Source organism: Daphnia pulicaria, chromosome 1 (assembly GCF_021234035.1).
Source record: "Daphnia pulicaria isolate SC F1-1A chromosome 1, SC_F0-13Bv2, whole genome shotgun sequence".
Lineage (NCBI taxonomy): Eukaryota > Metazoa > Arthropoda > Branchiopoda > Diplostraca > Daphniidae > Daphnia > Daphnia pulicaria.
Window position 1 is genome coordinate 37,816,387 of NC_060913.1, and position 22,746 is coordinate 37,839,132.

Here is a 22,746-nt window from a genome sequence, read left to right on the forward strand (position 1 = left end):
CGTCAGTTCGCGGATCAATTCCGCATCTTCGTTGGTAAGATTCGACAACTCCACTCCATTCGTTCTCTTGGGACTTGGTTCCATTACTTGCAAGTGGAATCGCGACGTTGCCGGGAACGGGAAGATAACGATGGGGTTTCTTGAGTCTTGACTTCTTCAATGGCGGGGGCAGGCAATCTTGTGAGAGCGGCTTTAACTGTTTGCGCCTTGACTCCAGTTAACTTAAGAGCGATCTCGATCTGCTGGGTACGTTCGAGAGAATGAGGATGACAAGATGGGGTACTGCTTTTATACGCCGCAGCGTCCAAGGGTTAGGGAAGCTCCTCCTCTCTGAGAGGGCCAGGATTGGCTACCAGAAATTGGCTACCAGAATTGGTAGCCAATTCTGGTAGCCAATTCCGGCAGCCAAATCTGGTAGCCAATTCCAGTAGTCAATTCTGGCCCTCTCAGAGAGGAGGAGCTTCCCTATTGCTTCTGGTAGCCAATCCAGAAATACGGATAGACGGGCCGGCCGTAGAAGAGGGGGGAGATGCCGGAATTGGCTACCAGATTTGGCTGCCGGAATTGGCTACCAGAATTGGCTACCAATTCTGGTAGCCAATTTCTGGTAGCCAATCCTGGCCCTCTCAGAGAGGAGGAGCTTCCCTAACCCTTGGACGCTGCGGCGTATAAAAGCAGTACCCCATCTTGTCATCCTCATTCTCTCGAACGTACCCAGCAGATCGAGATCGCTCTTAAGTTAACTGGAGTCAAGGCGCAAACAGTTAAAGCCGCTCTCACAAGATTGCCTGCCCCGGCCATTGAAGAAGTCAAGACTCAAGAAACCCCATCGTTATCTTCCCGTTCCCGGCAACGTCGCGATTCCACTTGCAAGTAATGGAACCAAGTCCCAAGAGAACGAATGGAATGGAGTTGTCGAATCTTACCAACGAAGATGCGGAATTGATCCGCGAACTGACGGCGGAATTTGAGGAGATACTGGCCGTAAAAAACCAACAAATAAAGCAAGTTCAAGAGGAACTGGAAGCTGTCCGCATGGTACTTAATGTAAGTTTTTATTTATTATTTATTTATTGTTTATTTTTTTATTTATAATTTAATTTTCATTTCAGACGGAACCCCTGGTCCTCAACAGGGAAAGTCGCCCCGTGAAAGTCGCTCCGTGGCAGTCGTTTGGGGTTGCAGACCACGATGCTGCAAACCCTGCGCCGAATGGAGGAGCCATTGGAGGCGTTGGCGGAGGCGAAGGCATTGGCGGAGGCGTTGGCGGAGGCGAAGGCGTTGGTGGAGGCGGTGCCGGAGTCGGTGGTGGAGACGGTGCCAACCGCCACTAGGCCAGATTTTGAAGACGTTCCCTTTGGAGCCTATTCCGGCTGACCATTGGACGCAAATTTGTATCCCCCCCTCTTGTTCTGGAATCTAACGATTTCCTTTCCCCATTTTCGCTGTATTTTATGAGAAATTGTAATAACTTCATTTGTGTTCTTAAATCTCAATAAAATGAGTTTTGCTCCCCTTATTCTCCTTTCACTTCATCACGTTTAATTAAGGCAGCCAAATCTGGTAGCCAATTCCGGTAGTCAATTCTGGCCCTCTCAGAGAGGAGGAGCTTCCCTATTGCTTCTGGTAGCCAATTCTGGTAGCCAATCCAGAAATACGGATAGACGGGCCGGCCGTAGAAGAGGGGGGAGATGCCGGAATTTGCTGCCGGAATTGGCTACCAGAATTGGCTACTGTACAGTATAAATATAAACCCAATTTTTGTCCAAATTTTCTTACTACACGTTCTATTTTCCGCCACACCCGCAGTGAGCGCTGTGACTTATAGCAAAAGGCTTTTCCAAGAATTAAACAAAACAGAATGCCACAGCGCTCACTGCGGGTGTGGCGGAAAATAGAACGTGTAGTAAGAAAATTTGGACAAAAATTGGGTTTATATTTCATGGAATAACTTGAAATGTAAAACTAGTTCCCGGGAATCATTTGTTGGGGTGGTAAAGGATAAACCGCCGATTAAAATGAGACCTTAACGGATGAGGAGCGAACTCTAGTTTACTATCGGCAACGATTTTCGTTTTCATGATTTTCCAATAAGAGCCGTGTAAAACACGGACTCGTTTTTAAGGGGGAAACAAAGGAGGTGACCAGCTAAAAGTGGCTGTAAATTTTAAACTTTTTAAGTTAGGTGAACAAAATTTACCCTGAATGTAAATGAGGAAATAAATAACAAAGTTCATTTTTCAAAATCAATATTTTATTTTATTTTAACACCTTTAATCGAATCTCAAAAACACGCATATTTTAAACATTTAAAAAAGTACACTAAATATTTATATTTTTCGGGAGCTTTTTAACAGGGAATACAAAAAGGGATAGAAACAAAGTTCATGAAAAAAAAACAACTTTTGACAATTTGTTTGGGGTTAAAACCTAGCTCGACCGGACTAGTTTGCCTGCAGAGGCTCACTGGAAGGTAAGCTGGAGAGGCCAACTTATGAAGATTTACTGAAGGACCCATTATTGAAGCATACCCTAGTGGCACTTTTCCTCCCTTGGACGTCCATGGCACGTCTGTACATCCCAGCCATATCTACATCCAAATTGAAAATTTCTGATGGAGACAAGACAGCCATAGGATGTCTAGCAATGATAGCCTAAAGATGTCCTTTTTTTGTCCTTGTTACCTCCAGGAGACATCCGTGAGGTCATCGTTTTTATTATAATTTTTTAATTATAATTTTATTTTTTTTTTATTTATTTTTTTTTTTATTTTTTTTTTTTTTCATCCGAACATCATTATCAACGCCCAGCGTGTCACAGCGAGTCTCGTTAACACACAGAGGTCGCAAACACTAAGCAGCCTATAGGTTTTCATATAATAAATTTCTATCAGTCTATGGTCTAGTGGTTAGAGTACTCGACTGGTAATCTTAAGGACGATGGTTCAAACCCAGAGTCAGTCAAAAGTATTTCATCAAAAATAAAATAAGATACGTATGATGAAAGACTATGGTGATGATTTGAGTACATCTCTAATAGTGTACCATGTGTATAAGCATATGTGTACATGAAAATCTTTAATCTTTGCGTGATTATCGTAATATGATATCCATAGGACATCCTATGGATGACCACAGGATGTACTTTAGATCAGCCACAGATAACCTCGAGACTTGGCATGGAATGGTAATTAAGATGTCCAAAACCCATCCAAAGTACATCATTTGGGCTCAAACTAAGACCATGGGTGGATATCCACAGGCCATCGTGTGCCACTAGGGTAGTGGCATTTACCAAGATACTTGTCCAGAGCTGTGCATTAAAACTCAAATCTGGGCAGACAATCAACCCAACACATTGCCCATTACTACGTTGTATAAATCATTCACTACAAGATGGAAGTAATTACATTTATTCGTGATAATTTGTGATGTTTGCATCATAGTTTCTTTCTATTCCATTCAAGTTGGAATGAGTGGATCAATCTGCCCATGAAATACTGTGACCTGCCTAGAAACTCTCAGCTTTGTTTGACTATTTATGAATGTTGTGGGCCAGGGAAATATGTCCTTGTTGGTGGAACTACACTGCCTCTATTTGGAAAACTCGGCGTTTACAAACAAGTAGCTTTTTACAGTTAATTTTCAACGGAATGAAACTAAATGTTTTTCTCCTTTATCAGGGTCTTCATGACTTGAGGATATGGCGGAACCGAGTTGCTGACGGCAATCTACCCAGCAAAACCCCGGCTAAAGTAAAGGATTCTGGGAACGAAGTGATGGAAAGTTTGACGAAATCGACCAAACGTCACCATACTGGTCGTATACCGCAGTCGGATTGGTTGGATAGATTAACGTTCCACGAAATTGAACTCATTAACGAGCGTGAATAGAGGACGTCCAATTCCATGTATCTCATGGTAGAATTCCCCCGATTAGAGTATCATGGTGTCGAGGTAAAATGTGTAAACGTATTCGAATTTGACTCGCTAAACTGACTCGCCATTTCTTTTGTGTGTAGTACACCGTAGTCTATTGCGAGAAAGGTGGTGACGATATGATCACGCAACTGACTCAATCCGAGTACGCCGTGTTGAACGATGACGAAATTCTCCTGGAAAATGTGATAGAGGGGAAACACTATAAATTGACCCGATCCATCCGCAGTGGCTTAACCGATCGCGATTTGAAGCCCGATGCTGGAACGCGTGATCAATCACACGCCATCGTCGATTCACCACTGACCAAAACGCTGGCTTCAGAAGAGCAGGATCTAGTGTGGCGTTTCCGGTTCCACCTGTCCAACCAGAAGAAGGTATTATCAATCAACTCTTGTCACACCGAACAATTCAAATCAATGAACGTTTTTTCTTTTTATTTCAAGGCGTTGACCAAGTTCTTGAAATGTGTCAAATGGACCTCAATGTCTGAAGCCCGTCAAGCCGTGGATCTAATGAATCGTTGGGCCCCAATCGACCCGGAAGATGCCCTGGAATTGCTGGGACCAAATTTCACGTATTCAACGGTGCGAAAGTACGCCGTCTCTCGGCTGTCGCATGCTCCCGATGAGGTATCAAAGGGTCAGTCCGTCATCCGTGGGGTCAAATCTCTAATCTCTTTCTCTCCCATGTTTGAAAGTGATATCAACTCACAAATAAACAGGATTTGCAGTTGTATCTGCTCCAGTTGGTACAGTCGCTCTATTACGAGGATTTCGACGAGATGTGCGCTGGTCTTGATCCCCGCTCGCTGATTCTTTCTGTCCGCAGTTTCAACTCGGCTGATAGCTTCCCGTCACCCGAAAAAGCTGGCCATGATCTCTCCATTGACGAAAGGTTGTTTATTCATGTCGCTATTTGGAAATTTTCTGAAAAAATTATTTGATTATTGACTTTATACGCAGATAGATTCAACTCTGAAATGGAGAGTCCAGTTCTTAAATCGTCTTTTCTGCTTTCGGCCGAGACGCCCACGCCAGTGCGATTCATTAATTCTGAATCGGGAGAGTATTCGGTCGATTTGCCCACATTTCTGATCCAACGAGCCTGTGCCAATTCTGCCTTAGTCAACTATTTTTACTGGTCTGTAATTTGACCACCATTTTCCCAATTCTCTATTGTTGAATCTCTTTTTTTGTTGTTGTTGTTAGGTCTATCTAATGATCGAATGCGAGGATCCGGAACCGAACGTCTAGCATGACGCCCGAGTCCGTGAATGTACTTGGTGGTCATGAAAAAATTGTTACGGGTAAAAAATACTCTACAATGCACAATAAAAAAAAAGGTCCAGTAGCTAGCAACTTTCTGTTGTGGTTTAGGCTTTGGCAAAAGGTGGAAAAGAGTGGCACCGTCGCCGGGCCATATTGAATCGACAGCAGCAGTTCCTTGACCGACTCGTGTCCCTAATGAAAGCCGTGGCTAGAGAGAGCGGCAACCGGAAAAAGTATTACTATGCTGCTGCTGCTGCTGCTCCATTTGCCCAATTCCCATTTTTTTAAAAATTGTTTATATCTATCCAATCGATAGGAAAATGGAACGACTTCGGACTCTATTAGCCGATCGGGACTATTTCAAAGGAGGGACATTTTTAGAGTTTGAACCACTGCCGTTCCTGCTAGACCCTGAGCTTTTGATCAAAGGCATCGTAGCGGAAAAGTAAAGTTGGATCAATATTTTATATGATTCACCGTTTTGATCGATCTCTGTGTGATGCATTTGGTAGAGCTACGTTATTCAAATCCCAATTGATGCCGGCCTGTCTGACGTTTTCGACGGTGAGCGGCCAAGAGTACGTGGCCATATTCAAGCACGGTGACGACTTGCGTCAGGACCAGCTCATTTTGCAGATGATCTCGTTGATGGATCGACTCCTCCGACGGGAGAATCTTGATCTCAAACTCACACCTTATCGTGTCCTGGCCACCTCATCCCGACACGGTCCGACTTGTGTCAAATTTCTTATTTTCTTCTTCAGTTAAAATGATGTCAAAGTTTTTATTTATCCAGGATTCGTCCAGTACATTGACAGTGTCTCTGTCAGAGAAGTCAGTGATACGGAAATATACCTTTTTATATTAACGTAGGCTACCCGTCGATCCTCTTTTTAGCTGGCTATTGTGTCATCACGTACCTTCTCGGCGTCGGCGATCGCCATCTTGATAATTTGATGCTGACCAAGTTGGGCAAGCTGTTCCACATGTTCGATTTCGGCTACATCCTCGGACGCGATCCCAAGCATTTGCCGCCTCCCATGAAGCTCAGCAAAGAGATGGTGGAAGCCATGGGCGGAGTTCATTCAGGGCACTACACTCAGTTCAGAAAACTTTGCTACACCACTTTCCTCCATCTGAGAAGGTTCAACCTTTTATAATTGAATTAATAATGGGGTTTGTTTTTCTATTCATTCATTTTTTAACGATTATGCAGACATGCCAATTTGATTTTGAATCTCTTTGCTATGATGGTAAGTCTTCCCGTTGTGTATAAAATGAGGTGTGTGTGTTGGTGATTTATATTCATATCGCCTTAGGTGGACGCCAGCGTGCCCGACATGTCCCTGGAGCCGGACAAGACTGTGCGCAAAGTGCAGGACATATTCCGTTTGGATTTGAACGACGAGGAGGTGTTGCGTTACATCCAGAACCTAATTGGCGTTTTGGCTGCCGCTGTCATGGCCGCTCTAGTCGAACAGCTGCACAAGATCGCCCAGTACTGGCGCAAGTGATACGCCTCTCTTCTCCTTTTTGTGTGTGGGAAAAATTTCTCCTTTTTTGGTTGTTTATTTACAGAAGAAAACAGAGAAGAGATGGCGTTGTCTGCTGTGAAATAATAAAAATTATTATCAAATACATCCTCCCCTCTTTTTTTCCCCCCCAATAGAAATATACAGGCGCTTCATCATATGTACTAACACATACAGTAGCTCGGCTCTCCGTGTATGTACTGCTAAGTGACATCCGGTTCTTTTTCACGATTGGAGGAGAAAGATGTGCCGGAGCTATATCGACATTTGATCCCGGCCGTGTGCTGTTGTTGCTCCTCCTTGCCGTTGCGAATTTAAACATGTTCGTTGGGGCTTGGAAAGATGCGAAATGCGAAACGACGTCACGGAGGGCCCAGCAGTCCAGGTGAACACCCGAGCGCTGTGAAATGATGTGTTATGGGAAGAGATTGAAAATAACGACCCTCCCTATAGCTAGAGAGTAGTAGTAGCTATAGTCATTTAATCGATATCTTTTGCCCATCTTTTCTCTTGAGTGGACTTGTTATCTCCACGGTTGATGATCCGTGAGGATTGCCGAAATTTTTTTTTAATTGCCAAACCATTGGCCATTTGTCAATGAATTTATCAACAAGTCATCGCTGGATCGACCGGTTTCTTTCTTTTCTTTTTTGGGTTTTCTTCTTTTCAAAACACAAATAAATAAAACAAAAATTTTGGCTCTAGTATTTAGGAGCCTCCCTGTAGCAAACTGAAATGTAGCACAGCAAATTCCTTTTTTTCAAAATAGTTTGGTGGCCCTTAAAAGGGCCGTTTGTTTAAAAGACGAGAGGGACGAAAGAAAAATTTAAGCCTTGGCAGGTTTGTCGGTCTTCTTGGGCAAGAGAACGGACTGGATGTTGGGCAAAACATCACCCTGAGCAGTTGTAGCACTGGAGAGAAGTTTGTTCAACTCTTCGTCGTTGCGGATGGCCAATAATTGCAAGTGACGAGGGATGATACGGGTTTTCTTGTAGTCACGGGCGGCGTTACCGGCCAACTCGAGGACTCCAGCGGCCGAGTACTCCATGACGGCGGCCGAGTAAACTGGGGCGCGCCGGCACCGACGAGTTCAGCGTACGAGCCCTTGCGGAGCATTCGATGGATACGACCGACGGGGAATTGAAGTCCGGCCCTGCTGGAACGCTACTTTGCCTCATTTGCCACGGCCAGACAAGTTGAGATTGAGAGTACGTTAACGCGGTTCTTTAAATCAAGAAACGAGTGATGCCTGTAAAAACTAAAAACTATAAAGAAAAATTGGGGTTTATATAGGGGCTTGATGTCGGATTCAAAATACACACAATTTTGGTAGCCAAACAGTAAATTTTTACTTACCCCGCCTTTCTTTCGCTCTCCCCTGATTGTGTCACTAGCTCCGCCCCCATGTGAACATCTTTTACGTACGCAAGTCTCTGGAGACGTTGAAGCTTCGTTTTTCCATTGGCTGGGGGGGACCTCACTACCTGATGGTAGCCAGCTTCAATATAAAAACGAAATTTGAAGTGACGCTCGTTACTTTCTCAGATCAGATTTATCCAAGTCCTAGAATGCCCCCTAAAGTAAGCGGAAAAACTGCGAAGAAGGCCGGCAAGGCCCAGAAGAATATTGCTAAGGAGACAAGAAGAAGAAGCGCAAGAGGAAGGAGAGCTACGCCATTTACATCTTCAAAGTGTTGAAGCAGGTCCACCCCGAGCCCCGACACTGGCATCTCCTCCAAAGCCATGACCATCATGAACAGCTTCGTCAACGACATTTTCGAGCGCATCGCTGGAGAGTCGTCCCGTCTTGCCCACTACAACAAGCGTTCGACCATCACTAGCCGCGAAATCCAGACGGCCGTCCGTCTGCTCTTGCCCGGTGAGTTGGCCAAGCCCGCCGTGTCTGAAGGCACCAAGGCAGTGACCAAGTACACCAGCACCAAGTAAATTGTCTCCGGTCTTCTCTTTCAAAACGGCCCTTTTCAGGGCCACCAAACGTTTATAGAAAAGAATTATACTTAACTGCCACACAGCTTCTTACTTAAGTGATAAGTTCTACTTTACGGTAGACAAATGCAAGCGCATGATCAGGAAATAAATATATATAAAAGGGAAGTATAAACATAATCTCAGACTTTTACTTACTACACCGACAAGTACTATTTCATATTTTGCAAGGGAGATCGTTTAGATATATAGAAAGGAAACATTCAAATGGGGAGCCTGGGCAGTTTCACAGCAACTGGCTGAGAATTCCATAGACGGCACAATTTGCTTCAATTGCTTTGTCACCCATCAGAAATTGTTTGGTACCTTTTCGGGAAATTGAAAGAACTTTTAAGAAAGAAAAACAACAAGAAAATAAAAATTTACCAAGGAAATTGGAAATGGCTCGCAAGTCCTTAACGCTCATTTCAATGACTTCGGCTTCAGTGTGCAGACCCATTCCTATTCCTTGCCCTTGAGCTTGGCCTTTCAATTTCTTGACAACTAAAGGCAACATATCAGGCTGAGACTTTTAGGAAGGTTGCATTGAACCTGTGTTAAACAAGTTATTACTGAAATACTGAAGCTAAATCAGTGTTGTTTGAACTGGAACTTGCCAGAGGGTCCTTCGTTTGGTGTACACCCAGCGCCACAGAAGCAAACCCCTAAAGAAAACTTGATTTCAATCATCTCGAGTAAAACTCATAACACTACACATGAACTTACTAATAGAGATGCTCCTCAGCCATAATGTGGAATGACCACACTATGGCTTGCTCTTTGGGTGACAAGTGAGAACTGCAATCTTTGTGGAACTTTCTGGCCAACAGCTCCATGCACAGCTGTGAGTCAGCAATCTTGTCACCATTAAGTGTGATCCATGGAGTTTTACCTTTGAGACCCATTGGTTCCTCAAATTTATTCTATCGTGCCACAATTCAAGTCAATATATTAAATATTTAAGAGAAAGATCAACTATTTCACCTCATAAGGAATGCCAGTCATTCTCAGGTATGTCTCCAACTTCAGGGGGCTACGGAGAAACATTGGGCGTGAATTTTCCCCGTTCAAACTGATGAAGGATAACCATATTCTTCTCCACAGAAGCCCATTTCTTCCTGTAAAAATAATAAAACTGCAAATGTCCGTCGACCGTCGAGTTTTAGAAGGTTTTCAATGTGATAAAATAGATGGCTCACCTGCGTTGGGCTTTCTTGTAAGAGACGTAGATTTGTCCAACAAGATACAGTCCAGAAATTCCAGTGCCAAGAATGAGTAAATGTTTGCTGCGATTTAATGACAACGAATTTTGGAATAAAGACAGACATTCGATAGCAGCGTGCTTCATTTTTGTGCGTTCTGTGGCACTTTACACAGCTGTTTTTCACAAACGAAAATCGATTATAAACAATAGGCCATCTAGTGAGCGTAGTTGAGTTACGTAGAACTTTGAAATTTGAAATCTTGGGTTAACCTCGAAGAGTTTAACTGAAAATAACTAGAATATATTTGACACAATTCATAAATCACTAAAGAAAAAATTTTGAACTAAAGTATGCATTTTTATTGGGATTATCAAGAAATGATCTACAATCTATTCACTTTATTCAGATAATGTTTGCATCTTCAGTGAGGATTGAGGAACTGTTGAGAAAATTAAAAGACCAAGAGCTCCCGACGTAAATCAACAATTACCACATTTCATTTTAGCAATCTTCGGAATATGTCTTTCCAGATATCGACATATACAAGAAGGGTCCGAGATAGGGCCCTCTTTCCTTGTATCCAGTTCCCGTAGTCCCTTCCGCGAAACTGAGCGTAAGCAGCTGCCATAGCTCTGAGTTTATCCGGAATTCTCTCATTACAACTCTTGTCCCAGTAGTTGATCAACGATTGATCAACAGCCTCAATCATTTCTGCGTCGATTTCGAACTGGCCGACGTGACACCCGAGCCCATCGATAAGTTGTCGGCAAAGCAGTGGCCGAAAAGGTCGTTCGCTGTTTAACAAAGGAAGAATCGCTCAGGAAGGTGGAACGAATTTCGTCGTTAGCCACAAGTTTTTGTGATTTCGGCCATTTGATCCCTGGCGCAGTAAATTTGATGTATCGATAAACAGCGTTCCTATCCACTTCATGGCCGTTGAACGAAATGATCTTCTTGAAATCTGGAAACTGGTTGAAGTAATTAGCCACATCCGTGTCCTTCAGAAAATGAACTTGACAGCAAGCTGTCAGCTGGACAATCCACTTCCAGGCGACAGGATAGATTTGTAAGACCGAGGAATAGAAATGCTTCCGGGCTACACCTTAAGTTGCTGGAATTTCTTCAAATGCGGACGCATTGAATTCGACAGTGATCTCCGGGGCATTTCCTACAGCTGGAACATTAAATTGCGGTTGATCAGGTGAGTCCGCCCGGATGGAAAGTCCGGGCAATTTGTCTCGATTCTCAATCAGCAGAAGGGCGATCGCCAAGCAAACAAGACCGGTAGCGTCTCTCTTCTGTCTGATGGCGATCAAGTAGCGATCGAGTTGTCGATCCAGAACATCAGGTATAGACGTATCTGGAAGACCGCATTAATATGGCCAGCGTTAAGGAAAGGAATCTTGGAAAAATCGGGAAGGGTATAGTCATCCCGAAATTTTCAGCGTCTGTCTTCCAATCTGATGATGTGTGAGGAACGTCGAGATGGCGTCATGTTTTAGAGAAAAACACAGAAAAAAAGATAAAAAAAAAATCATGTAGAAAATAAAAACGTAATATGATGATTACACAACATGTTGTTCATTGAAACAAGCAAGAAGCAAATCAATTGGATTTACCAGAGAATGAGCGAAGAGCGAGAAAATAGAAGTTTCAGCTGGCGAATGACGAAAAATGTAATTGTCGAAGGTATTACAAGGGCATAACAGGGTGACCTCTCCCTTTCTGCCTTTCTCATCTGAAATCAATAATATTTGTTATTCTTCGAAATAAGATCGTCTCAATAAAGAATTAAACTCTTACAGAAAAATGGGCTGTAATTTGACCCCTGCAAATGAAGATAGAATCCTTGAGGGACACAACAGAAAACAATTCGGAATTCAACTGGAATAGATTTGAGATCACTAAAAGTGCCAACTGCTAAGTGCTCGGCCTCGGATAAATGCAGTAACAAACGAAAACTACTAAACAGACAGACATCCGCAGTGCGTACAAATAATTCACGAAAACTATGTGAAAACAATACAAATAATATTGACATGTGAAAAATTGCTTTTGAGATTTTAAAATCCGTCCAACAATTCACTCAAGGAATACGATGTGGAGAATGGAAATGGAATGATCACGAATCGGTTAAATAGAGTCTAAAGAAAAGTAATAAGAGTAAGGGTCAACAATTCCCCACTGGAAAGTTTCAATTTTAAATCAGCTAATCATCATTCCACCTTGCTGGTGAACGACGCTACGTGCGTGCACTGAAAGTGTCTTTTTATGAATTTAAATATTTTGCACGCATTGCGTAACACCAGACAGCTTTGGAGTTCCCTGTCAGAATTGAGTTGAATCTCAACGTCAATCTCATCAGATATATTCAATTGAGGAAATAGCTGGAAAAGATGTACTATACCTTGCGGAGCAGGCGTAATAACGGTGCACTTACGACTGCTGAAGGACATTCCAAGTAACCGTGAAATAATTCAAATGTTGGTATTTTTCAGTCACAATGGCAGATTGTAATATGAGACACATGGTCGTTTCCAATGTACCCGTCAATCTACAAAAAAGGAAATCAATTCAACCCCACATCATGTCGTTATATCAAATGGATGAAATTGTTGTCTCACTGCCGCAGGATTTGAATTTTGGCCAAGCTTTCAGTCGGACATAGGGTGGTCGAATGATGAACATCGAGAATCATGACATGCAAATGAGCCGAAATGATCATCAGACTGCGATACAGCTCTTCCAATTGAATACCTCCCTATTCATATATTCTATAAGAACAACTCGTCACAAAATGTAAAGAACTGAAAACGAAATCATTTTCACCTTGCGGGAGAAAATGTCTGATAAATTATCTCGTGATAGTGACTCCAACTGGAAGCCTTTGCATTTACGTAGCGCCTTTAAAGTAATATAGGATAGTAAAATGACATTATACATATTAATAGGCTACAATTTACTAGAGGGAAATTCAAGTTAACTAACCGATGGCGAGTAAATGAGGCGGATGAAGAGCATCAAGGCTTGTGAAACAACGAGCTGCAACTCTTGGCGGGATTGCTCCTTATTCATCTTCGTGTCGTTCAACGAACGCTGATTAACCGATGTGTTGCTAATGGAAAGGTTTCTGTAACTGCAAGTGCCCCCTTCCAGCGGCTGGGAGGAGGATTTCCCCGGCTTCATGTGATTCCAATGCAGGAAAAAAGGCTGGTGCTGCTAAAAAAAAATATTTTACCGGTTTTTCCAACCACCGTTGCTGAAAGTGTGGCCAGTGTGGCCCACTCATCTTTCTAAAAAAAAAAAGATACCGAGCTGTCCAAGAAGCCTATCGTGACCAAGAGTAAGCGCTCGATAAAGACAAGAACCGAAGAAGAATATAATATTGGTTTATGCGATTTCCAACTGTGTTCTAAGGTAGTAATTTTTATTAAGCGGTTTACTTTTTATAAATGAAGTAACTTCTTAAACCTTTTTGAAAATAGCCTAATCAAGACTGGGTGGGGTGCGACATCTGCGATAGATGGTTTCATTTTAGGTTATAGTTCTTAATAATATTTATACGTTCATTAATTTTAATAGCAAATTCTCTATTTTTTCCCTATTTCGATGTGTGAAAATAAAGAAGAGTGAATACACTGAAGACCAACCCTATCTTTGCTCTGTTTGTATTAAGTAGGCTCAAGAAGACACCAACATTTGCTCACTTTCTATATTAATTTCCATACGTAGAATTTAGAGATGTCGATGGGAATAAAGAAAAAAAATCCCCGTTTGTTTTATAATTGTAATGATTGTGTTTGTGCAGCATTGTATTATGGCTACTCCTTCTCTCAATTTCCTAAGGAAATAAAGAATTCGGAATAAATCTTTGCGTGTGAATATACTATACTGCACGTCTGTAAACATAGCACAAGGAAAAAATTATGGAATTTACGGTTTTAGTTACGCGCGCCAGACCCTCGCTAATAGTCATCGAAAAATGAAGTTGTCGCGTGTTCATATTTTTTAATCATCTTCCGTGTAGAGAAGCTGCTGGCATATTACACCTTCGCCAAATTGATATTCCAGTAGCTTACTAATTGCACCTAGCCGCATCTATAGCTACTATAAACGAAAACTTTATCGAATGTGATTTGTGAACATGATTTTTTTTTTGAATCTTTCGTGTATTCTAAGATTACAGATTAGTAGATATAGCCGATAGAGCATTCATGGTATTAGGTATTAGTTTCAGACGAGGTTTATTCAGAAACAACTCTTTGTTGATAACGACGGAATTTACGGAAACAGACCGCAAAAGTGTGGTCATAATAACGATAAACAATACGTCAGCGGATTCATCTTGGACCAAAAAGAAAGTTCTCGTGGAATTTACTTTACCTCGAAGCACTGCCTTATTGGCAGATGATCACATTATTATGGTGTTCCGTTTGTTATAAGTTATAACAAAACAAAACATTTGAAAACACAGGTGACGGCCTGACATATATTTTTTTTAATTTCAGCAGACGATGTTGGGCGGTGGCGCTGGTATCGCGTACCGCAAGACGTTGGAGGTTGGGAGTTGGGACTGACGTCCATTATCACCACCAGAGGTTTCAGGTTTGGACTTTGGAGATTGGGCTTTTGGTGTGTTTGGGGCGAACAGTCACTCAGTCAACACTCAACATCAGGCAGCAGCATAATTAAAGCTGATTAAAGACTCATTTAAGAGTCAACAACAAGTTTATAGATTATGGTTCTCCGTGGCAATTGAAGATATAGTGTTTTTTTTGTTTTTTTTCTTATTTAATCGGTTCATGTGAATGTAATGCAAAAAGATGGAAAGTTTTCTAAATATGTGGGACATTTTTTCTGTGCTAATGTTGTAATCAAGAACAATTCTACCATTAAAAAAGGTAAGAAGTTTAACTATTTGTTCTGTTGAGAAAGTAGTGAAAAGGTCTTGCCCATTGCACCCAAAATTTTGGGTGTATTTCTTTTGTAAAACAGCATCTATTTATCACAGCTGAATATACCTACCATTAGTTAGTTGTATTATTGAGACTAAAATAATAAATGTATGTGAAAAAAACCATTCAGAAATTGAAAAAGTTTCAATGTTGAAGCAAAAGATGTACATATACATGTATCGGACAACTTTTCTTATCCAGTCCTTTATGAATTGCTCATTTATATATTTTTTTGTTGATACTAATTTGCAGATGGAGAATACAGATGAATCTATTGTTGGTGGAAATGACCTTTCACTAGGAATGAATCAAATTCTTTGTGAAAATTCATCTACTATTGGCATGGGGCCTGATTATGATCTTCAACAAAGCAATCTTGCTCTTCTTAAAGCGGAGCTTAAGGTTTAAACCACACATTATAATTTTTGTTTTTACATGCTAACAAAATCTTTTATTAGCAGTTAGTGACCCATGATAGAGATTTATTAAAAAAGGAATTAACAAAGATTCAACATCATATCCCTGCTTCTTCTATTTCATCATCTTACAATTTTTCCTCCTCTGGTAATGTTTTGAATTGTTTCCTTGCTACATTTTTTATACATTTTTCATGTTAATTCATAGGGACATTAACTCGCTCTACCTATCCACAACAATTATCTTCAGTACGAGATTATGATGCTCTACAGAGACAATGTGAGGCAGCAATGAGTGAATTGCAATCTCTTAAGAGACAGCATGATAGATGTGAAAAAGCTGTCCAAGAATCTGAGTACTACCGTGGACAACATAGATCAGTTTTGTCAAAGCTAGATTCTACTACCCAGGAGATGCATACACTACGGTCGAAATATGGGGACGTGTTAACTGGAAAGCAGCGTTTAGAACAAGAAGTTCACAGCCTTAGCCAAGCTAGAGAAGAAGATCGGAAAGAGATAAATGATTTAAGAAGGCAGCAACAGGAAGCTGTGATAAAAGGAAATGGGACAAATGAAACACTTAATCAACTTTATGTTAACACATTGCGCAAATGTGAAGCTATTAAAGGTAAATTGGCCTTTTCATGTATTTCAAAATTAATGCCTAAATGTTGTTAAATTCAATTCTTTGGAATTACTAGTTGTGATAATTATCTTTAAGAATGAATAATCTAGTAACAATTTTATTTGCATGTTATAATCATAGATGAGCATGATTCCTTGCGAAAAAGATACGCTGATCTTGTGGCCTCTCATTCAGCTGCTGTAAGCAAATTAGAACTTGCCCAAGAGGAAATGACTCGGTTAAAGAAGCAATATGAAGAATCAATTCAAGAACGCAATGCTGCAGTACGTGAGAGAAATGTTTTGAAGTCGCAGTGCACTCATGCCATTATGCAGTGGGACATTGCAATCCGCGAAAGAAACACCTACATGGACTATTTAACTAAGATTCAACTTCAACATGAAGAAGAGATAAATAAAGGAATGGCTTCCAGAATGAAGAGTAGTAAAGATTTAAAGAGACTAACTGAAGAACGGAATGCTGCAATGGAGGAATATTCGCTTGTCATGCGCGAGAGAGATTCAGTTCATAAAGAAATCGAAAAACTGCAGGATGATTTGCTGCAATCAAACAAGAAGTTAAAGACATTAGAAATCAAGAGCAACGAGATTCACGATGAAAAGAAAATGTTGCTCTATGAAGTAGAGTCGTTGCGGAGAGAAATTAAATCCGCTTTGGAGGATCGTGACAATGCGTTAAAGGTCAGTTTTTCAAATATCTGGTCACCTATTTCTTGCCATATCTATTAATATATATATTGATATTTTTTCGTAGGAGTTGCATCACATGCGAGAAAGATGTGGGGAATACCAAGAACCACAATGGAATGAAAACCTGTTGCTAGATGATCAAGAACGGAAGAATCGCTTTGGAATCGGAAATGGATGTTTGAGTGGTGAACAAATTCGCAAAGATCGCACTGAAACACCCAAAAGTGGAAGAGGAGAACTATATCTAGTTGACAGCGGCGAACAAGAAGTTGAACAACTAAAAAAACAAATTGAAAAAATCCAGACGGAGTTTGCAGAAGCACTCCAAGAAGCTGAAGTATCAAAACAACGCCGGGATTGGGCCTTTGGGGAACGTGATAAAATTGTTCTTGAAAGGGAATCCATACGCACATTATGTGATCGATTGAGGCGAGAAAGAGATCGAGCCGTTTCTGATTTGGCCGAAGCCCTTCGTGATTCCGATGACGTCAAACGTCAGAGGAATGAGACTTCTAAAGAACTGAAAGGTAAATTTGATTCGTAAATTCTTTTAACGGTTTTGCAGTCTCAAATAATGACGTCGTATTATCAATTGTTTCTCCTAGAGCTGAAAGACAAACTTGGGGACCTTCAACTAGAAAAGGAGAAAGAGAAGGAAAAAGAGAGCCGTGCTCCACTTAATCACAGCTATGATTCCGCCTTAGGAACTGATTTCTCGGATGGCGACACCGAAACCGTGGAAATTGAACTTGATTGGTCAAACTGTTTAATGGATTTTGGCTTTTCGTTGGCTGGCGGGAAATGTCGTCCCGTTTACAACAATGACTACGGCCTCTACGTCGTGTCTATTGCGCGGGGAGGCCCAGCTGATGGCAAATTGAAGATAAATGATTGCCTCCTCAAAGTTGGTACGCTGAGCTGCACTGCCGCAGATTCGGATTCAGTTTTGAACTTGCTCCGATCCACCAAAATGCCCGTTTCCCTGACTGTAAAGCGTAGAAGATGCTTATACCAGGGATTGTACTCAGTAAAGTTACCCTTGGGTTGTGGTGTGTCTCACGGATTGACATTGGAAAATGGAATTTACATACGATCCGTTACCCCTGGAAGCATTGCTGCCCGAGAAAGTACACTTAAGGCCGGTGATCGCTTATGCAGTATTAATGGCAGAATTTTGGACTCTATGACTAGTTTTATTGAGGTAATTTTATTTTTATTTTCATTGTCACACTTTCAAATTTAAGAAATATTGTTTGTTTTTTGAACAGGTATGCAGAATTTTAGACGAGAGTTTCAGCCAGAATGATGGTCCTACAATTACAGTTGCACGAGGATCGCTCTCTTCCACCGTGTTTCCTGTTTCATTGCCTTCTCTGGGATCCCCGAGCAGCAACTCAAGTGCCCACAACATAACTGAAGAAGAAGGCCAGGTGGATGTCCAAGGCAAGGGGAACGGTCATTTTTCCATCGCTCGAAGACACCAAGGGAGCAAACATTCGAAGGGGTCTTCATTATCGTCGAATGCTCCCAGTAATGTCTCCAGTGCTGGTTCTATAGCTTCAGCAGGACTTGTTGTCTGGGACATGTTCCGTGAGACACTGGGTCGTACCCGAAGGCCCCATAGCAAAGAAAAAAATAATCATCACACGGATGATGGGAAACGTTCAACTAGCACCACTTCAAATAGTCCGACTGCTAGTGCAACAGACCGTGAGGCAGCTGCCATCGCTATTTTAGAGGACGTTATCGACCATTATAATCCTCTTACCATTACCAGCAATGATGCCTCCTCATGTTCGGGATCACATAAAGTAGGATTGCGATTAATTTCTTTTTTGAAACAGTTTTCAACAGATTTTAAATTACCTTATTCCTATTTCTTTTTTTGTAATCTATAGAAGAAATCGGAAATTGGTTCAGGTTTGGTTACATTGTGCAGGAGAAAGCGTGTTATGGGAAATTCCAAATCTGAATGCAAACGAGATGACACAAGAATGTGCAATGGCGGGACTTGGCCTCGATGTCGTGCCGGTTCTCCATTCATTTCAGGAGAATATTTGGAAGGGGCCAACACTTTATTTCATAGTTACAAATACCCACGAGCCAGGCTGCCGCTTTCAGTTTTTATCGACGCCTCGAAGGCCTCGAAGGATGAGGTGGCAGTTGATGACACAACGGACGATGACAAAGATTCCGGGTGAGCTATGAGACTAATCTTTATGTCGATAGACATTGTTAGAAGGGGCAATAGTGACTGTGTGCTAATATAATTTCTGTTGTCATTGTTTATAGCCAAGCAGCTCCTAACGGAGACTACAGAGCCTACGGAGACCGCGCCAGCATGGAAACAGTGGATCCGCCCTCTGACGGAAGCATAGATCTTTCTGTGCAATCTGGAAATTTGGGCAAGGAAGATTTGGGTAGATACTTGAAGAAAAAAGGAAATACTAGTTGTGGAACAACTTGCAAAAACGACGGCGATGCCGAAATGTGTCGAGGTGGCCAATTGGCTGCCTCTTCAACCACACAGACCCTCACCACAGTTGCGGGTGGTGGTTTGTCGGGCGGTGGCCCCATTCACGTCCATGCTGCCTTACCTACAGCGCTACCCACGCACCTGCGTATACAATCTCAACTCTATCCGACAGCCTTGCATTCTTCCTTAAAATATAAAGTGTCGCCTCATGTTAGCCATATGCATAACCATCCCCACAACTTGTCTCCGCCACGTTACTCCTCGCCGCCTCCGCTGCCTCGCCCGTCAACGGAGAACCCGTACGACTTCCCTTTAGGAGGACCACACAATCTTCTTTCAAACAAATCATATAGTCACGCTCACGCTCAATCACCATCCATAGATTCGGCTTATTCAAGGACGCACAAGCATAGCCACAATCATTCGTCGGTCCCTGTCCCTTTTGGATACGAATCAAATCGAAGTAGCCATACGGAGTACGTGCAATTCCCTTACACCGATGGCCTTGGCACCGTGAAGAAAGAACCAGCCAGAATACGAATTCCGTCCAACCCGAGTGTGACCAGCAGAAACAGCATTGGAAGAATATCGACGAGCAGCGTCGAACGTCTTTCCGAACATGGAAGTCCGATGCCCAATTTTCATGTCGAAATTCTTAGTCCAGGACGACCAGGTACTGGTGTAGGAAGCAGGTCGTCAATTGATGAGTATTCATGGACCACCGGGTCCGGATCAAAATTTAAACCAGCACCTGATGAGCTACGAAGGTACGTCATACGTCTCTGTTGTAATCCTTACATGTTATCTATTGAACCAAATTTTATTTTATCATTTATTTCATTAGGGTATATATTGAAAAATCTTCTGAACCGTTGGGCATTCAAATTTTTTGCCGCAATTCGGGTGGGGTCTTCGTTTCGTCGGTGCATCAGTCGAGTTTAGCTGCCCAGGTTGGATTGCAGGTTGGCGATCAACTTCTAGAAGTCTGTGGTATCAACATGCGTAGCGCTACGTACCAACTTGCAGCATGCGTCCTTCATCAGTGCGGAGATTCGATAACGATGTTGGTCCAGTACAATCCTACGAAATATCAGGAGCTACAAGAAATGAACGGCATGAATTTGATGGGCCCTCCTTCAATGACCAGTTCCAGCAGTGAATGCGATGGCAATGGCGAAGGATCGCACCAGCGATCAAAGTCGCGCTCGGGATCACCGACACCATGCAACTCCCCTCGCCATTCGCGAGACCATAGCAATAACAGTGGTAACGGAAGCAGTTCTAAAGCCGACATTCTCGATCCGGGGGCAGCCACCTTAAGAAATACTTTACAATTTGATCGGTATAATAATTAACATTGTGTCATTCATTTTTAGTGGTTAATTTACATCATTATTTTTTAAATCAAATTTTCAGAATGATCGATCGGGGAAGTGAATCTCGTTCTTCGGTAGTTCGACCTCCTTCGATTCACGGCACTCTTACGCGTCACCATGCGCTGGCCACGTTGAAAAGACCAACTTCAATGACCACCACCAGTCCTGTAGTCGACGACAACAGCAGCAAATGTCGCGACCGAGATCGTGAGCCGCGTCTTGTGTACCTCGAGATGAAGAAAGCTCATAGCCTCGGCATCAGTTTGGTCGGTGGAAACGCCGTGGGAATCTTCATTCACGCCGTTCAGAATGACTCGCCCGCTTTTAAAGTAGGTTGAACTTGGAAGCATTAGTATCTGAGAAATGAAATCATTTGTGCTGTGACTTTTCCTTCAGGCTGGTTTGCGCTGTGGCGATCGAATCCTCGAATTCAACGGCGTCAACCTCCGAGATTCTACTGCTGAGCAAGCGGCATACGAATTGGCGAAACCAACAGAAAAGGTGACACTAATTGTTCAACATGACATGGAGCGATACCGGGAAATCGCCGAACAACCCGGCGATAGTTTCTACGTTCGAGCTCAGTTTGATAAGATGGCGTTTGAGAATCACGAGCAAATGGAACTTGGCTTCCGCCGTGATGATATTCTCCATATTGACAACACCATGTTCAACGGTGTTCCAGGTAAATTCATTTGCTGCATTTTCGTCTTTCAATTGAAAACTTATTTCATTTCACGTCCGTTTTCTCGTATGGTGTACTGTTGTAACTCCTTTGATTAACAACCCTTCTTTTTCTAGGTTTGTGGAGAGCATGGCTTGTTGACAACGAAGGTCGTAAAGTTCGTTGCGGTGTCATTCCGTCCAAGTATAAGATCGAAGAAGAACTACTACAGCGCTCGAGTTTGGCTGATCTCGATCACGAATCGCGACGTTCGTCGACATCAGCTCGGCGCAGTTTTTTCAGAAGGAGGAAGCACACACGCAGCTCATCTCGAGATTCGAAAGAGATTGCAAGTTTTTCGGATGCAAGTTTACAACTGGGATCCTCTGAGGGATTAGGCCTCTCTTCCATCTACGTCCAGGTAATAAAGAGCACGCAGAGTTGTATCTATGTAAATCCATTCCAATAATATTTTTGATTCTGACAAATAGGATACTATTCCTCCTCGCCCTGTTTCGTACGCTCAAGTAGAGCGCTATGATTGCAAAGAAATTCGTCCTGTTATAATAGTTGGTCCGTTGTCGGACTATGTCGTGGACAAGCTGGTCCAAGAATTTCCCCGAAAGTTCGTTCGGGTGATGCCTGAATTGATGCCTTATCCGGAGTCTTATATGGAGAAAAACCTTGATGAAAATATTTTTGTCGAGTATCGACGAAAAGGAACTCACTATGAGTGCATTACAGTATCTGCTGTGCAAGATGTGGGCGAGAAAAACTTGCACGGCGTGTTGGACGTTTCGCTAAATGCTGTATCGCGCCTGCACAACCGACGCTGCTTTCCCATTATAATTCTCTTGAAATTTAAGTCAGTCAAGCATGTTCGCGAGGTTAAAGACACACGTCTGCCTTCCGACAAAACGGCGGCTAAAGCTGCCAAGGAAATGTATGAGCACGTCATCAAAGTAGAAGCTGAGCATCGTCATCTCATTTCTGGTAAATTTATTTTTAGAAATTTTATTGAAAAATTAAGTTTTCGCTGCTTCAGGTTTCAAGTTATTTGATTCTTACATCTTCACTGTCTTCCTCTTTTGATTAACGAATTTTTATTCCTATTTCGCAGCGGTTATACCAGCAGGTGGAAATCTAGCGTGTTTGTGTACGCAAGTATCTGCTGTAGTCGATCAGGTTTGTTATATTAAAATTTACTATTCTTTTTTTTTCTTTATTTTTAAATTTTAATGAAATGTTTTGCTTCCTTGTTAACTTAATTGGATCTACTGTATTCATTTAGGAGCAAACTAAAATTCTTTGGGTGCCTCGTGGATCAATCTGGTGAATTATTTGTACAAATCGCAACTTGTGACTGGCAGCCTTTTCGGTTTTTTACCGATGTTGACATTGTTATACCTCTTCGTCGACCTTATTCTTCCTCTGTACTTTTATGTAAAATTGTAGGGTGTGATTTGTTATACCGGGTTTTTATACTTGGGGCTGTTTTCTTTCCAGCGCATGTACATTGTATCGATTATATATTGGACAATACAAGTCAAGCAATACAACTTGTCAAATAGCTTGGATTTCTTGCATGTGA

The 22,746-nt window shown here is 42.1% G+C and overlaps 3 protein-coding genes, 1 long non-coding RNA gene and 1 pseudogene across 7 annotated transcripts; 3 read left to right on the forward strand and 2 right to left on the reverse strand.

Annotated features, from left to right (window-relative positions):
* The first annotated feature begins 722 nt into the window (after positions 1-722).
* LOC124338473 (keratin, type II cytoskeletal I-like) lies at positions 723-1,441 on the forward strand. Its single transcript, XM_046792558.1, has 2 exons — positions 723-1,047; positions 1,113-1,441. The coding sequence occupies exons 1-2, from the start codon at positions 877-879 to the stop codon at positions 1,332-1,334; spliced, it is 393 nt and encodes a 130-aa protein (XP_046648514.1). The 5' UTR covers positions 723-876; the 3' UTR covers positions 1,335-1,441.
* Positions 1,442-3,195: 1,754 nt separating this feature from the next.
* LOC124323961 lies at positions 3,196-6,848 on the forward strand (annotated as a pseudogene).
* Positions 6,849-8,855: 2,007 nt separating this feature from the next.
* Positions 8,856-10,086, reverse strand: LOC124321119. 3 transcript variants are annotated; one of them, XR_006914151.1, is made up of 5 exons: positions 9,925-10,086; positions 9,710-9,843; positions 9,452-9,617; positions 9,113-9,390; positions 8,856-9,052 (listed from the first exon to the last, which is right to left on the reverse strand). XR_006914151.1 is itself a non-coding variant. In XM_046784024.1 (5 exons), coding segments are annotated over exons 1-4 (498 nt in total). In that variant the 5' UTR covers positions 10,074-10,086; the 3' UTR covers positions 8,856-9,052; positions 9,113-9,389. The 3 variants fall into 3 exon arrangements, 2 of the variants coding, with proteins under 2 accessions (XP_046639980.1, XP_046639979.1); XM_046784024.1 differs by having other exon boundaries at positions 9,452-9,648; positions 9,710-9,860; XM_046784023.1 differs by having other exon boundaries at positions 9,113-9,400; positions 9,452-9,648; positions 9,710-9,860.
* Positions 10,087-10,282: 196 nt separating this feature from the next.
* Positions 10,283-11,787, reverse strand: LOC124321165. Its single transcript, XR_006914167.1, has 3 exons — positions 11,734-11,787; positions 11,550-11,668; positions 10,283-11,390 (listed from the first exon to the last, which is right to left on the reverse strand). It is a non-coding gene; the product is annotated as an uncharacterized LOC124321165 (long non-coding RNA).
* Positions 11,788-14,548: 2,761 nt separating this feature from the next.
* On the forward strand, positions 14,549-22,730 carry LOC124312605 (disks large homolog 5-like). Of its 2 annotated transcripts, none has more exons than XM_046777084.1 (17): positions 14,549-14,831; positions 15,138-15,287; positions 15,344-15,449; positions 15,510-15,932; positions 16,071-16,630; positions 16,704-17,166; positions 17,245-17,840; positions 17,908-18,450; positions 18,538-18,836; positions 18,932-19,882; positions 19,960-20,457; positions 20,532-20,820; positions 20,888-21,176; positions 21,293-21,576; positions 21,647-22,148; positions 22,276-22,340; positions 22,447-22,730. In XM_046777084.1, exons 2-17 carry the CDS (start codon positions 15,138-15,140, stop codon positions 22,489-22,491), a joined length of 6,063 nt encoding a protein of 2,020 aa, XP_046633040.1. In that variant the 5' UTR covers positions 14,549-14,831; the 3' UTR covers positions 22,492-22,730. The 2 variants fall into 2 exon arrangements, with proteins under 2 accessions (XP_046633040.1, XP_046633048.1); XM_046777092.1 differs by having other exon boundaries at positions 14,550-14,831; positions 15,347-15,449.
* The last annotated feature ends 16 nt before the right edge of the window (positions 22,731-22,746 follow it).

Excerpts from the sequence above, each read along its gene's own strand:
- LOC124312605 (XM_046777084.1), top strand. The coding sequence starts at position 15,138 with ATGGAGAATACAGATGAATCTATTGTTGGTGGAAATGACCTTTCACTA. Across the intron at positions 16,631-16,703 it reads ATCGTGACAATGCGTTAAAG|GAGTTGCATCACATGCGAGA; the intron begins GTCAGTTTTTCA and ends ATTTTTTCGTAG. Across the intron at positions 18,837-18,931 it reads GACGATGACAAAGATTCCGG|CCAAGCAGCTCCTAACGGAG; the intron begins GTGAGCTATGAG and ends CATTGTTTATAG.
- LOC124321119 (XM_046784023.1), bottom strand. The coding sequence starts at position 10,073 with ATGAAGCACGCTGCTATCGAATGTCTGTCTTTATTCCAAAATTCGTTG. Across the intron at positions 9,861-9,924 it reads TACAAGAAAGCCCAACGCAG|TTTTATTATTTTTACAGGAA; the intron begins GTGAGCCATCTA and ends GGACATTTGCAG. Across the intron at positions 9,649-9,709 it reads TGACTGGCATTCCTTATGAG|AATAAATTTGAGGAACCAAT; the intron begins GTGAAATAGTTG and ends GTGGCACGATAG.
- LOC124338473 (XM_046792558.1), top strand. The coding sequence starts at position 877 with ATGGAACCAAGTCCCAAGAGAACGAATGGAATGGAGTTGTCGAATCTT. Across the intron at positions 1,048-1,112 it reads CTGTCCGCATGGTACTTAAT|ACGGAACCCCTGGTCCTCAA; the intron begins GTAAGTTTTTAT and ends TTTTCATTTCAG.